Source organism: Mandrillus leucophaeus, unplaced genomic scaffold (assembly GCF_000951045.1).
Source record: "Mandrillus leucophaeus isolate KB7577 unplaced genomic scaffold, Mleu.le_1.0 Scaffold95, whole genome shotgun sequence".
Lineage (NCBI taxonomy): Eukaryota > Metazoa > Chordata > Mammalia > Primates > Cercopithecidae > Mandrillus > Mandrillus leucophaeus.
The window spans coordinates 4,926,581-4,941,197 of record NW_012110363.1 but is presented as its reverse complement, the minus strand read 5'-3'; the positions used below and the strand labels follow the sequence as shown (position 1 = coordinate 4,941,197).

The following is a 14,617-nucleotide window of genomic DNA, read 5'->3' as shown; positions in this document are numbered from 1 at the left end:
CACGGGGATCCAGTCCTACATAGCTGCCTGGCGGGTTGGGAAAGAGGCTGTAGAGCAGGTGGAGTGAAGGGAGTGGGAGGGAAGGCAGGCGCCCTTCACTCAGTTCTGATCTTCCCTGTCCTTCCCTCTTCATTCTCCAAGATTAGTTGAGTGTCAGTTACGTGTCAGGCAGGGTAATGGCACTGGGGAGCCAATGACGAATGAGATACACTCTGGGCCTTTTAAGGAGCACTGAATTTGTAGAAAGAGAGACTGCTGAGCTAGGAATTCAAGAATATTCTAATAGTTTCTGCAAAAGAAGTCAGGCCAGGCACGATGGTTTGCACCTGTAATCCCAGCACTTCGGGAGGCCGAGGCGGGTGGATCGCCTAAGGTCAGGAGTTTGAGACCAGCCTGGCTAACATGGTGAAACCTTGTCTCTACTAAAACTACAAAAATTAGCCAGGCGTGGCGGGCGCCTGTAATCCCAGAGACTTGGGAGGCTGGGGCAGGTAATTTGCTTGGACCTGGGAGGCAGAGGTTGCAGTGAGCTGAGATCGTGCCATTGCACTCCAGAGCCTGGGAGACAGAGAATCTGTCTCAAAAAAAAAAAAAAAAAAAAAAAAAAAAAAGTCAAATAGTGCTATTAAAGGAGAAAAATTGCTTCATGACAGGAATAAAAAAAGTCTTCATGGAAAAGGTAATGTTTAAAGCCCCAACTTAATTGCAGTTTTCCAGGAAAGGAGGAGGAGAGGGAATCACAAGCAGAGGAAATTGAAGCAAAAGGCTGTGAGTCTCAGAGTGCAGCTTCTTTGGAGCTCATCAAGGGAAAGGCAAAGGCAAAAGGAAGGATTGTGTGTGTCTGAAAGTAGAGACAGGCTGAGGAGAGTGGGTCAGAAGGATCCACTGGGGTTGGACCTTTTTTTATCCCCCCTGCTCTGTCACCCGGGCTGGAGTGCAGTGACGTGATCTCGGCTCACTGCAACCGCCTCCCAGGTTCAAGTGATTCTCCTGCCTCGGTCTCCTGAGTTGCTAGGATTACAGGTGTGTACCACCACGCCCAGCTAGTTGTTTGTATTATTATTATTATTATTATTTTGAGATGGAGTCTTTCTTTGTCACCCAGACTGGAGTGCAGTGGTGCGATCTTGGCTCACTGCAACCTTCGCCTCCCGGGTTCAAGTGATTCTCCTGCCTCGGTCTCCTGAGTTGCTAGGATTACAGGTGTGTACCACCACGCCCAGCTAGTTGTTTGTATTATTATTATTATTATTATTTTGAGATGGAGTCTTTCTTTGTCACCCAGACTGGAGTGCAGTGGTGCGATCTTGGCTCACTGCAACCTTCGCCTCCCGGGTTCAAGTGATTCTCCTGCCTTGGCCTCCTGAGTAGCTAGGATTACAGGCATGTGCCATTTTTTTCATGATCTGCCTGCCTCAGTCTCCCAAAGTGCTGGGATTACAGGTGTGAGCCACCATGCCCAGTAGGACCATTTTTAAAAAGAAAGCAGACAGACCGAGTGGTGACTCATGCCTGTAATCCCAGCACTTTGGGAGGCTGAGGCAGGAGGATGGCCGGAGGTCAGGAGTTCAAGACCAGCCTGGCCGACATGGTAAAACCCTGTCTCTACTGAAAATACAAAAACTTAGCCAGGCATGGTGGCACGCACCTGTAATCCCAGCTACTTGGGAGGCCGAAGCAGGAGAATTGCTTGAACCTGGGAGGTGGAGGTTGCAGTGAGCCAAGATTACGTCATTGCACTCCAGCCTGGGTGACAGAGGGAGACTCTGTCTCTACATACATACATAAAATAAAAGTGGACAGAAACCAAACAGCAACAACAAACTCCCCGTATGATATGCTGAGGAGCTCAGACTTTATTCTAGAATGATGAGATGTCAGGTGAGGGTCTGCTGGAGACAGCCATGGTCACTTCCCTCCCACCACATGGATTCTGTGATTCTCAGGAGCAGGAAGGAACTGCCTGACCGCTGTATGATGGGAGAATTGCTCACACTCTTGTATTTTTAGTAGAGACTGGGTTTCGCCATGAGATCTTCACTGAGATCTCTGCTCAAACATTACCTCGTCCTCTCCTGTCTAACCTCATGAAAATAGCATGCCTAGGATTTTCTACTCATCTGCCTTTTTCTTCCTAGTACTTCCCAAATATTTCAGTTATCTGTTTGTTTTTTGTCTCCCCTACAGGTATATAAACTCTATAACAACAAGGGCTTTGTCTTATTACTGCTGGTCCTCATGGTGCCTGGCGCTGTGCCAGCCATATAGAAAATGTCTATAGATTCTTGAATGAGTGAAGAGGGATCCAAATCTCCCAGAAATCATGGTCCCACAGACCCAGATTCTAGAAAGAGAACTTTGCAGTCCCCAAGGGGCTCTTGCAGCCCAGGTCAAAGGATGGTGAATAAGAAGTCCCAGAAGGCTCCCTGAACAACAACAGCTTTCCAAATAAGATGGCAAATCCCTACCCTTACAATCCTGTTTCTGTCTGTTCCCCAGAGTCAGCCTTTTATAATGGAAAGGTAGGGCTGAGATAATGTTCTAATTTAGGGTTGTCGGGACTTAGCCAAGGATCTCACCAGGGAAAGAGGAAGAAGCCTAGATCTTTCCTCTAAAATGCAGTCCAAAGCCAGAGCTTGGAATAGAAAAGCTGGTGTTTTCCTGAATGTCCATGAGACATGGACAGGCCATGTCCTTCAGGAGATCACATGGGTCTCGTGAAGTCTCAGCCGTAGCATATCACCTTCCACTTCACAGCATCTTCCATGCTTGGCTTTGAAAGGACAGTAGTGCAATCATCAACAAGCTTCCTAGATAGGTGTCCATCTTGGGGGTGGTTCTTTGGATCTCTAGCAGTCCAGTGATGCAGAGCGGAGACAGCCCAGAAGCTTCCCAGGATGGGTCAGCTCTTCAGCTTTCCTAAGCCACATGGCTAGAATCACCTTAAATGACTAGAAAAACAGACAAATCTCAACTATCTGAAAACCGGTGGCCTTGTTTCTAGATCTTTTCCATTTGAGAACCAATTTGTTCCTATTCTAGGCAACCAAAACCTCATGTCCTGGATATGCAAGGAAAACAGAGTCGCACTTCTTTGGCCTGGCATGTGGGTGATTTCGAGGACACTGATCGGAGAAATTCCAAATGGGCTATTCTCGTTAGGCAGAGTAAGTCATCATTGCCAAGAGCTTCCAAACCATTTATGCTTCCGAAGCTGCCAAAAAAGGAAAAGGTATGATTTTTTGCTTTTCTAAATCATCATAGAAAAAGTAAGGCTGCTTTAACATATAAATTAGGGAGGGGTTTCTCATAGTAATACTAATAATCAGTTCTATAGCTTCTTTTAACCTATCGAAGCATTTTGTACTTTATACTGGATTGCCACAGTGATGTTTTTTCAGTGGGTGAGTGGGCATTATTCCCCTGTTAAAGAAAACAAGAGGTTTTGTCCTCAGAATTTATCGCTAGGTTTAACCTCGAGAGAATGGCCACCCCCGTGAGTTCTAAGAGCTGAGAAAGCACTGTTTGTGAAATGGAGGTAAATCTGCAACTCCCCTTAAAACCTCACAAACTGGTGAGCAGAGTAAGCTTATACCCGTTCAAATTCTAGGTTTTCCCCTAAACTATTTATGGAATCTTGGGTAAGTTGCATAATTTCCCCGTATGGGTTTTTATAAGTAAAATGGGGATTTTGGTATCTGTTCTGAATATTTTATAGAGTTATGAGGAGAATTAAAGAATGTGGAAGTATATATTCAACAACTATTTCCTGAGGTCTGTGTACAAACCATTCGCCAATAATAGCTTTCTGTCTAAACCCACAGCACAATGAACTTTGCAGGCGTCCAGGTTTTCAGTAGAGTTTGACAGCAGATTTCCATGATAGAAAAAGGAATAGAATAGCTCAGGCCCATTCAGCGACTCCTGTTCCCTACGCATAGAATGACTTCTTGCTCTTTTGGAGAATCTTGCCAATTCACTAGAATATTACTCACCCTCTGTTGCCAGAGATCTGATTCATCAGCAAGCCATTATGTCTATTTGAGACATTCTGTGATGGAGGGCGACTTAGCTGTCCTCCTCAGTGGATCCTGACCTTAGGAATACTTCGTATTGAAAAAGGGAACAGTTTGACATCTAACATTTCAACGTAGTCTGAATTTTGAGATGGGTCCAAGTGAAATGATTTATTGCAGTGTGTGTGGAGGAGGGCTTGGATTAGTTACTTTCTGTCACTGAACTAATTTCGTGTCGGATTAGAGCTATTACGGACTAAATTATCCCAAACGCCTCTTTCATTCACCAAATCCAGTTGAAATATTTTTTGCATTAAAACATCTGTTAAAAGACTTCTTATTTTGATTTCAAATTTGTAGAGCAAGTTGTAACAACAGCACAAAGAACTCTTGATATACTCTTTCCTCAGCCCCATCTGTTGTTAATTTTATTTGCTTTAATATTCTCTTTCTTCCTCTCTCTCTTACACCATTTGAGGGCAAGTTGCAGACATGATGTCCCCCAGCTTCATTTATCTTTTTTTTTTAAGATATGGGGGTCTCACTATATTGCCTAGGCTGGAGTGCAGTGGCTTTTCATGGGCACAACCATAGTGCACCGCAGCCTTGAACTCGTGGGTTCAAACAGCCCTCCCACCTCAGCCTCCTGAAAAGGTAGGATTACAGGCACAGACCCTGTGGAATAAATGGTCTACAGGCTAGACCCTTTACTCCTAAATATTTCAGGGTGTATTTCCTAAGAACAAGGATTCTCTCTCACATAACCACAGTACAATTTATAAGATTCAGGAAATTTAACATTGATACAGTATTATTATCTAAAGTTCATAGTCAAATTTTATTAAATAGCAGATGGTGGTGGTTCACACCTATAATCCCAGCACTTTGGGAGGCTGAGGTGGAAGAATCACTTGAGTCCAGCAGTTTGAGAGCAGCCTGGGCAACATAATGAGACCCCCGTCTCTACAAAAAATATACAAAATTAGGCAGGGGTGGTGGTGCGTGCCTGTAATCCCAGCTAATCAGGAGGCTGAGGTGGGAGGTTTGCTCGAGCACAGGCCTGTAAGTCTGCAGAGAGCTATGATTGCATCACTGCACTCCAGCCTGCGTGACAGAGAGCCTGTCTAAAAAAACAACAACAAAAAGCATTAACTGATGACCTTTGTTATATTCTGATCCAGGATTCAGTCTAGGACCGTGTATTATATTGAGTTATCACGTCTCTTTAGTCCTCTTTAATTTGGAGGAGTTCCTCACTCTGGTCTTTTAGAACACAGACATTTTTGAGGAATCCAAGCCAGTTCTGTACCTTTCAGTATGGGCTCGTCTGATGTTTCCTCATGAGTGGGTTCAGGTTATGTGTTTTTGTCAGGAATCCCAGATAAGTGACGTCGCGTCATGCTCAGTGCATCACATCAAGAGGCACCTGAGGTCGGTTTAACCCATTATTCATGAGAGTAGTTGAGTACTTGTTCATACCCCTTTCATTGTGGAAATAAAATACTGAATCATTCAAAATAATTTATCTTTTTATCAGTGAGGCTTTCTTCTAAATTTCCAGAGATACTTTAGATACTTGTCCCACAAGTCCATTCTTTGGACTGTCCTGCAGAATTTGTGTGGATGCTTCAATAAATACTCAACCCCCTCTCTTTTACATGAACCCTCTTTAGGGAAAATAAATTGGAACAAGTGTTCTCATATATTCGAAAGCAAATAATGAATACCACATGTGAAAAGCTTCCAGTGCAGTGCCTCACACATAGCCGCCAATGAGTGGCTATCATTCCTATTCTTACTTGAGATGCCAACACATTTTCCATTCTTATGCGACAAGAATCAGAACCATGCACTGAACGCCTCTTAAGTAGAAATTTGTCTGTGTTACTGGGCGACTTGGGGGAAATTTTAGAAGCTTAAACCTATAGACAGTATCACAAGCTTTCCCATCAAAATAGATGGTTGAAAATGGGAATATTTTATATCCATAGTTTCAGTTTGGTTTTCCATGTATAAACTTAAGTCTAGAGAGCTTAATTACAGTGTTTCTAAAAAGTACGATTTATGAGATTTAACAGTATGTATCATTCTTGTATACATTTACCCAAAAATGCTCTTAAAAATACTTTTGGAAATCCATTGAGCAAGTCTCTAAACCGCTTCTTCTATAATGCCCTAATCTCTCTTTTAAATCACAAAATGTCTCTTAAGTTCTATCTTCTATTCCATTCATTATTTTCCCCTTCTGGATTTCTGGTAGTTTTCCTTCCTTCCTATAATAGCTACCTAAGCATTGTCCAATTTACGCGCATATGATAGACATTTTTAATGTAATTCATTTCTATTTCATTTCTTTGCTGGCAAATATTCTCATTGTCCTCCTTCATTTCCAATACACGGACTTCAGTCTCAGTGACTGATACATTCTTTTCCTCATCCACTCGAGTTTGAGAGCAGTATTCTCAAATTTTAAAGGTCATGCAAATCACTTGGGGATCATGTTAAGATGCAGATTATGATTCAATAGGTCTGAAATGGGGTTTGAGATTTTGCATTTCTGTCAAGCTCCCAGGAAATCCAGTTAGTTGTTGCTGGTCTGAGGACCTTGAGTAGCAAGGTGCTGGAGGATTTGACAGTGAACTGAATTTTGTGCTAGGAACAGGGGGCACTTGATGAGGTAAAGGGAAGAGGGAATGGGGGGATTTGATGAGGCAAAGGGAAGTCTATTCTAGGAAGAACAAACGGAGCAAAGACAATGATAACTCAGCCCCTTTGGGGAAGTGTATGTGGTTCAATGTGGCCGGAATATAGAGCACAGAACTACCTGGTGATGAGGCTGGAGAAGATCAATCAGCTCGGTCGCTGGAGTGCACAGGGCTGGGCTTTTATTTAGTTTTTTGAGACAGAGTCTCACTCTATTGCCCAGGTTGTAGTGGCACAATCTCGGCTCACTGCAGCCTCCCCCTCCTGGGTTCAAGTGATTCTCCTGCCTCAGCCTCCTGAGTAGCTGGGATTACAGGCACTGGCATGAGGCACTACGCTGGGTCTGTCTACCACTTTTAATGAAATGTTACCTCCTTCCTTCTCAGAGGGTTGTTTTCCAATTCTTTGCAACACATATTCAGAGACTATGTGACATCTATGTCAACCTTTATGGGATAACTCTCAAGTTGGTACTTTTTATTATGTTAAAGATATTTGCTTGAAAGTCTACTTCCTGTAACTTGGAATGATGATTTTCTGATCCTACTCAACTCCATTTTGGGTTATCATACCATATCATTGGACTGATCTCCTAAGTCTCTGTATCAGTCAGGGTTCTCCAGAGAGACAGAACCAATGATGTGTGTGTTGTGCGTGTAGGAGAGGAACACCCAGGGAGGGGTGTTTATTTTTAGGAGTTGGCTCCTGTGATTTTGGAAGTTGGCAAATCCAAACGCAGCAGGGTGGGCCAACAGGATGGAGACCCTGGGAGGAACTGATGTTGCAGCTTCAGCCCGAAGGCAGTTTGCAGGCAGAATTCTCTCTTCCTGGGGGATCTTCAGTCTTTCTGTTGAGACCTTCAATAGGTTGAATGAGGCCCACCCACATTTTGGAGGATAAACAGCTTTATTCAAGGTCTACTGACTTAAATATTAATCTCACCTAAGAAATATCTGCACAGCATTGGGCCAGGTGCAGTGGCTCACGCCTGTAATCCTAGCACTTTGGGAGGCCGAGTTGGGCAGATCATCTGAGGTCAGGAGTTCAAGACCAGCCTGACCAACATGGGGAAACCCCGTCTCTACTAAAAATACAAAATTAGCTGGGTGTAGTGGTACATGCCTGCAATCCCAGCTACTCAGGAAGGCTGAGGCAGGAGAATCGCCCGAACCTGGGAGGCAGAGGTTGCAGTGAGCCGAGATCATGCCATTGCACTCCAGTCTGGGCAACAAGAGTGAAACTCCATCTAAAAAAAAAAAAAAAGAAAGAAAGAAAGAAAAGAAATACCTGCACAGCATCATCCGGATTGGTGTTTGACAAAATATCTGATTACTATCGCCTAGCCAAGATGACACATAAAATTAACCATCACAGGCCATACCTGGCGGCTCATGCCTGTAATCCCAACGGTTTGGGAAGCTGAGGCAGGAGCATCATGTAAGGCCCAGAATTCAAGACCAGCCTGGGCAACAGAGTGAGACCCTGTCTCTACAGATTTTTTTTTTTTTGAGACGGAGTCTCACTGTTGCTCAGGCTGGAGTGCAGTGGCACGATCTCAGCTCACTGCAACCTCCGCCTCCCAGATTCAAACGATTCTCCTGCCTCAGCCTCCCGAGTAGCTGGGACTACAGGCACCCACCACCATGGCCGGCTAATTTTTTGTATTTTTAGTAGAGGCGAGGTTTCACCATGTTAGCCAGGGTGGTCTCGATCTCCTAACCTCGTGATCTGCCTGCCTCGGCCTCCCAAAATGCTGGGATTACAGGCGTGAGCCATCGCGCCCAGCCTCCAATTTTTTTTTTTTTAAATTAGCTGGGTGTGTTCGTGCATGCCTGTAGTCCCAGGTACTTGAGAGGCTGAGGCAGGAGGATTACTTGAGGCCAGAAGTTTGAGGTTACTGTGAGCTATGATCATGCCACTGTACTCCAGCCTAGGTGACAAAGTGAGACCCTGTCTCTTAAAAAAATAATAATAACCATCACAGCATCACAGTACCCCTCTCATCCATTGTGAGGATTAACTGAGGTAACATACAGAAAGCATCTGACAGAACGGTCCAGGCGCTAGGGAACCAAAAAGCACTGTGGTGTGCACGTGTGTTTAAATCTTTTTATCGATGGCATGATTTTAAAGCTGTTTCACTTGAGTGCACAGCAGACAAGCCATCCTTGGAGAGCTGAGCATGCAGGAAAAGGAAAAAAAAAGCTTCAGGGAAAAACACTTGAAATTTTCATTTATCAGAAAGGATTTTGAAATATCTACTGTAATTTTCCCCCCAGTCGTTAAGATAACATAACTCAGTATGGCATTATGTTGGTACCAACAGTTGCACTCAATGACATATTTTTTTCCTGAGAACAAATATATCAGTGGACATCATCCCTTTTCAGAGCAAATATTTTGTAATGCCCCTTTATTAACCTAAAATAAAATTTACAAATATACTCAATTTATATCAAACCAATATAATGTCCTATTATACCATAATTTAAAAGAAATTTAAAAGTAATTTATACTACTTTAATGCATAAATATCGGGGCAGTAGATTAGAAAATATAATTAGGTTGCCAGGCGCGGTGGCTCATGCCTGTAATCCCAGCACTTTGGGAGGCCGAGGTGGGCGGATCTCCTGAGGTCAGGAGTTCGAGACCAGCCTGGCTAACATGGTGAAACCTTGTTTCTACTAAAAATACAAAAAATTAGCCAGGTGTGTTGGCGCATGCCTGCAATCCCAGCTACTTGGGAGGCTGAGGTAGTAGAATCACTTGAACCCGGGAGGCGGAGATTGCAGTGAGCCGAGATTACACCATTGCACTCCAGCTTGGGCAATAAGAGCGAAACCCCATCTCAAAAAAAAAAAAAAAAAAAAAGTAGGCATCTATACAGAGAGTCTTCATGAACGCAGGGGCTACAAATGAAGACTGACAGAAATGTGCTGTACTGGTGACTCAAATTCCATAGGTACCATGGCTACCAAACTATGTTACCACTGGAAACATAATTTTCCAAAAGTATATCAATTCTTGGTAAAGACCAAGTGACCGCTTCTCGCTAAAATTCTAAATCTTACAAAGTAAAACTCTTTCCTCAATTTATACAACTGCATTCGTGGAGAATGCATTATATACTAAAATCATGTAAAAAGATACTGTGTTTTTATATAGCAGAATTATCTGCTTTATTGTAAACAGGCTTTTTTAGCTATATAAATGTCCAGCAGGACATTTTAGGGTTACACAGGAGGTAGGTGGGACAAGTCCTCATCCTGTAGGGCTGTCTCTCATGGTGCAGGACCTCTCGCCTATCATCGGAGCCCCCACCCTCTGTGCCAGTAACCCTAACCTGTCATTATGCTAACCAAAAATGTCCCCGCAGTTCCAAAACACCCCGGTTAAAAACCACTGAGATATATAATCAGCTTGTTTTCAGCATGAATTATTAGAAATGAGACCTCTACATTTTATTAAATGTAACAAACAAATAGCATGCAGCACCAGGAAAATGTTCAAGATAAATTCAAAAGTTTTATTGCACCAAATGCCACAGAAAAATGGATCAAAATAATACATAAACAAGTTAAAAAAATTCCCACACAATGACATTGGTATCTATTCAAACTGATCAAAAACGAAGTCCTATCAATTTCTCTTATGGAGCTTCAAATAACAAATTCCAGAATTTTCTCGTTTTTGAAATATCACTTAAGTTTAAGCATATTGCAATCTCACTTTCAAGATATATGGTTCATCATATTTTGACATTTAAAAATTAACATTCAGAGGGGACTGCTTGATTTAGGCAAAAATTATATTAAAATACCCTCTCCCCCAAGCACAATAAAAAACAAATGGTTCACATTTACCAAGAGAAGCTGAAGACATTTTCAATTTAACGTGAAAGTATGCATGAACAAAATATTCTCTAAAGTACATATTAGTGGAAAAATCCAGACATTTAAAAGAATTTTGGGGTACTTTATATTCTTTATTTTTATGTACAACCATCTGTAGTGAAGAACCTAAAAAGCTACAGACTAAATTTTTATAAAATCTCAGGACCTAATTATAAGAGCCCAAACAATGGTTTAGTATCATTTAGCAAGCGGGGATTTTTCTCCCTCCAAAAACGTTAATTTTGAAAAATATGGTTAAGTTTAAAAAGTTGCAATGTGTAAACGGCAGTTCCATGGGATGTGAAAAGATTATAGTTACTTTCATTAAAAAACAGCACACTTCAGAAAAATGGATTGAAGCCTGTACAAAAAGCTATTTAACACTGATAAAAAATAAAATACTTTGGAATTATGCACAAGTATGGAAGCTACATTTTAAATTTTCATTGTCATGTCTAAAACGTACACAATTACCTTTACATTCATTTCACTTATCAATTTATTAAAAATAAAACTGCAACATGCTAGAAAGAGGTCCATCACAGGGACATTTACAGACTTCTGCTCTGTCATGCCTCACTAGCTTGCTTAGAAAAGCAAGATGCTACAAAAGTTACACTCAACAGGTAAGACTTAAAAGTTGAAGAAACCCTAAAGGTGGAATCCTGTCAACTGAGGTAGATTTCTTTTCTTTTTTTAAAAAAATTGTTTTACGTTTTTGTCTTGAGGTGGGCATGGGAGCGGGTGGGGTCCCTTTCTTGCCTCTGCGGCTAAGCCAGAATGAAGCCACTGGGTGGTGCACGATGTGTGAGCAGTGGATCGCAACACAATTCTGTGGTTTTTTTTTTTTTTCCTTTTTCGCTTTTAGGAAGAGGTTGAATTTAAGACAAAGAAAACTTGAATGTTAAATATTTAAAGGATTATAAAATAGCAGCAACATTCTTGGTCTATTTTTGTAGGCAATAGATACGAGGATTAGGTTCTGACTGGAATCCTGAGTGTCACGGAGACAGCCCCCACACGTGACCCACCTGTAGTTTTCCAACAGGCATTTTTGCAAGAGTGAGTTTCTGGAACATTAGATTAAGAGCAAATTAAATTTTCTCAGGCTTTGAGGGGCCTGGGCTGAATTTTTTCAATGTATAGAGTTTAGAATCAACGATTTAAAGCTCAGTGTCCCCTGTATGGGTCTAATTATGAACATGCCACTATGTCCACATTAGAATTAAACTGATTTTGTAACAAGTTATTTTCTATGAAACCCTGGAAGGTGGTGAATGAGGGAAAGTGCCCAAAACATGTAAACAAGAAAAAAGGAACTAGAGAGGAGGGGAATGCTTTAAACTGTAAAAGCTGTAACATCAGCTCTGACAGTTTATTTACACGTCATGAGAAACGGATGTGGGATGAGCTGAGCCACAGGTGAGGTTCTTTCTCTCTGTGTAACACAACAGCAAACAATGATGTCATGAAACTACAGAACTTAAAACACCAAAGTCAAATGCTAGGCAAAAGGAAACAGGAAAACATTAAAAAGAATGAACATTTCAATTTTCAATGAATGACATAAAATGATAAAGATCTTACAAACCTTAATGCACTCATCTACATTTTGCATCATTAAAATAAGATGAAAAGGTAGTAGTTCTGATTTTTATCAAATAAAAAAATTGAAGTCATTCCAGTCCCTAATAGGGAAATGACTTCATATTCTTAGGTTCAAAGACACGTGAAAAGAACTGGAATTAATTCATAAAGCAGTGGAAGGGAATCAGAACCTGGTTAACTGCTTAAGATCTGCAAAGTGCTAAAGATGTTTTGCTTTGCTAGCGTTAGCTCCTGTCTTTTAATGACCAATATTTAAAAGTCTTTTACTTTACCCTGGATGTCAGTACATAGTCTGTTTCATGGCCAGTAAGCTAAAGTTTCTTTTATATTAACAGAAAATTAAGTTGTTTTTTTTTTTTGCATGAACTTTGGGAAATCATTTTGGTTGGTTTTATACAATGGGTAAGTTAATTTCTGGAAAGATGTTTTGAAAAGGATGCAGGAATTAGAAGGCACAGAAATGATAATATAAAAATTTAGATCATGTATGGATTTTTTCTAAATGTTCAAGCAATCATCCTGAATGTTCATTAGTCATCCTGAACTGCTGCAGGTTCATTTCCCACCAGGACAGCTGTGCCTTTTAAAGTAAAAATAGTCATTTGTATTAACTATAAGAAAAAAGTGGCTTCAGTTGGAAGAACTTACCAACAGAAACACTCTTGAGCTTATAGAAATAACTTTGGTAAATGGCCTCTCTTAAAAAGGCTGCTGAAAGCTCTAAAATATAAGGATAAAACATATGGTTTCAGACTGTACACTTTGCTGTTACAAACTACATCTTGATGGGATTAAGAGGCTACATTGATTCTTGGGTTTATTGCACCAACAATCCATCTCTCACCTACCTGTGGCTGCATCTGAAACAAGGTAAACTCCAAGAAGAAATGAAAACAGTGGGTCCCTAAAGCACTCTTCCCAACAAGCAATTCTCTTACAAGTTTTATGTCAAACAGTCACTGCTACAGCCACTGGAGCTGAAGATGGCACAATGTGGCTTTCTTTGCTTTACCTTGTGTAAAAAGCAAACTGTGACCTGGAATCCAAAGTCCGTGTTCCGACTGTTGTCTTAGAATAGCAAAATATGTTTTCCCCAGTTTGGGGAGCTCATGCTTAAACTCAGAAGCAGTTTCCTACTGGAATGTTACGTACACTGCTGACCACCCCGCTCAAGTCGCTTGCCTTTATTCTGCCCAACAGCACAAGGCAATCTGTTGCAACAGCTTAATGTTTAGTGTAGTGCTTATGTTTCCTCCCACCAAAAAGGTCAGTCTCTTTGTTGATTCATGGGTAACAAATGGCCTGAAGTGTTCATGACAATCACAAATGCCATTATGTTAAGTAAACCTAAGTCTTCAATGAAGCATCAGCTTGACAGCAAAAACACAAAACAAAAAGGTGGAATGACTTTGTTTCTGTTTGCTCTGCTCATGCTTTCGACATCACAGAGAGCTTATTCCTTTCTCCTTCAGTTGAGAATTTGATTTTTTTCTTCCAAGGAAGAACTGTCCTGAGCTTTAGCTTATAAGAGTATTTGAGCCACATAAGGAGAATGAGTACTGGCAATAGCAGTCAACAGAGGCAGGTCGTTGGATTCAATCCTGAATATTGAGAAAAGAAAAAAATATTACTTTAAAAGAGCATGGTTTTATAAGAAAGTATTACTTCTAGGTACTAAGTTTATCATTTAAAACTAATGAAAAAGCAAAACAGATGGAAGGATAATAAACTTACTCTTTTAATAAAATATTCCAGTGGACACTGACCAGGGAGGCAAAGGGAGAGAAATACAGGAAGTGTGTTGTGCCTGTGTGTGGACATAAAGCTCTTTTTCCCTTGGCAGGGGTCACCAGACTTTCTAACTTTCCTGTATTCCCTATATAACTTAATTGTATCATACTTTAAAGTTTTCTCCTTATAAACTCATTCTTCCAGTCAACACTCCTAAATGCATACTGATTTCACCTAAGTTCAAATTGGTCTTAGAAAAATGGTGATGGTAGCAATTTCTTTAAAAACGTTGGGAATTTGTACAAAGGTTATACAACTGGGATCCTCACTGAGCATTTAAGCCACAAGATTCTGAGAGCAAAGTGACACTAAAAGATACTGGGTTAAGAGACATCATGGTTTCAAATGGACACAGCTTTGGCTGCCTCTCTTATAGCAGAGGTGGATACAGTATGGGCACTGTTTAAAAATGATGCCAGGTGTCATGAAAAAAAATTGAACTGTTTCAGTCTGTGGAGTATGTCCTAATTCTTACCCTTGAATTCCTCAAAATAAAAATAAAACAGTATCTGGCATTACCTCATGGAATTTTCTAGTCCTTCTCCAGTAATGCTATGTACAGATCTGGTTTCAGAGTGCACAGAAGTTCTCTAGTACTTTTAGTGC

At 41.1% G+C, this 14,617-nt stretch overlaps 2 protein-coding genes across 4 annotated transcripts in view; one reads left to right on the top strand and one right to left on the bottom strand.

Moving 5' to 3' along the window:
* LOC105532345 (chromosome unknown open reading frame, human C4orf45) overlaps positions 1 to 14,617 on the top strand; it is a 149,236-nt gene that overhangs the window by 124,604 nt on the left and 10,015 nt on the right. For both annotated transcript variants that reach the window (XM_011970520.1, XM_011970521.1), the window contains exon 4: positions 3,043 to 3,232. In XM_011970520.1, coding sequence (XP_011825910.1) covers positions 3,043 to 3,232 — 190 coding nt within the window. The remainder of the gene's footprint in view (positions 1 to 3,042; positions 3,233 to 14,617) is intronic.
* The window catches only part of FNIP2 (folliculin interacting protein 2), a 137,172-nt gene continuing 132,779 nt past the window's right edge, over positions 10,225 to 14,617 (bottom strand). For both annotated transcript variants that reach the window (XM_011970522.1, XM_011970523.1), the window contains one exon: positions 10,225 to 13,821. In XM_011970522.1, the coding sequence (XP_011825912.1) occupies positions 13,743 to 13,821 (79 nt within the window). In that variant the 3' untranslated portion in view covers positions 10,225 to 13,742. The remainder of the gene's footprint in view (positions 13,822 to 14,617) is intronic.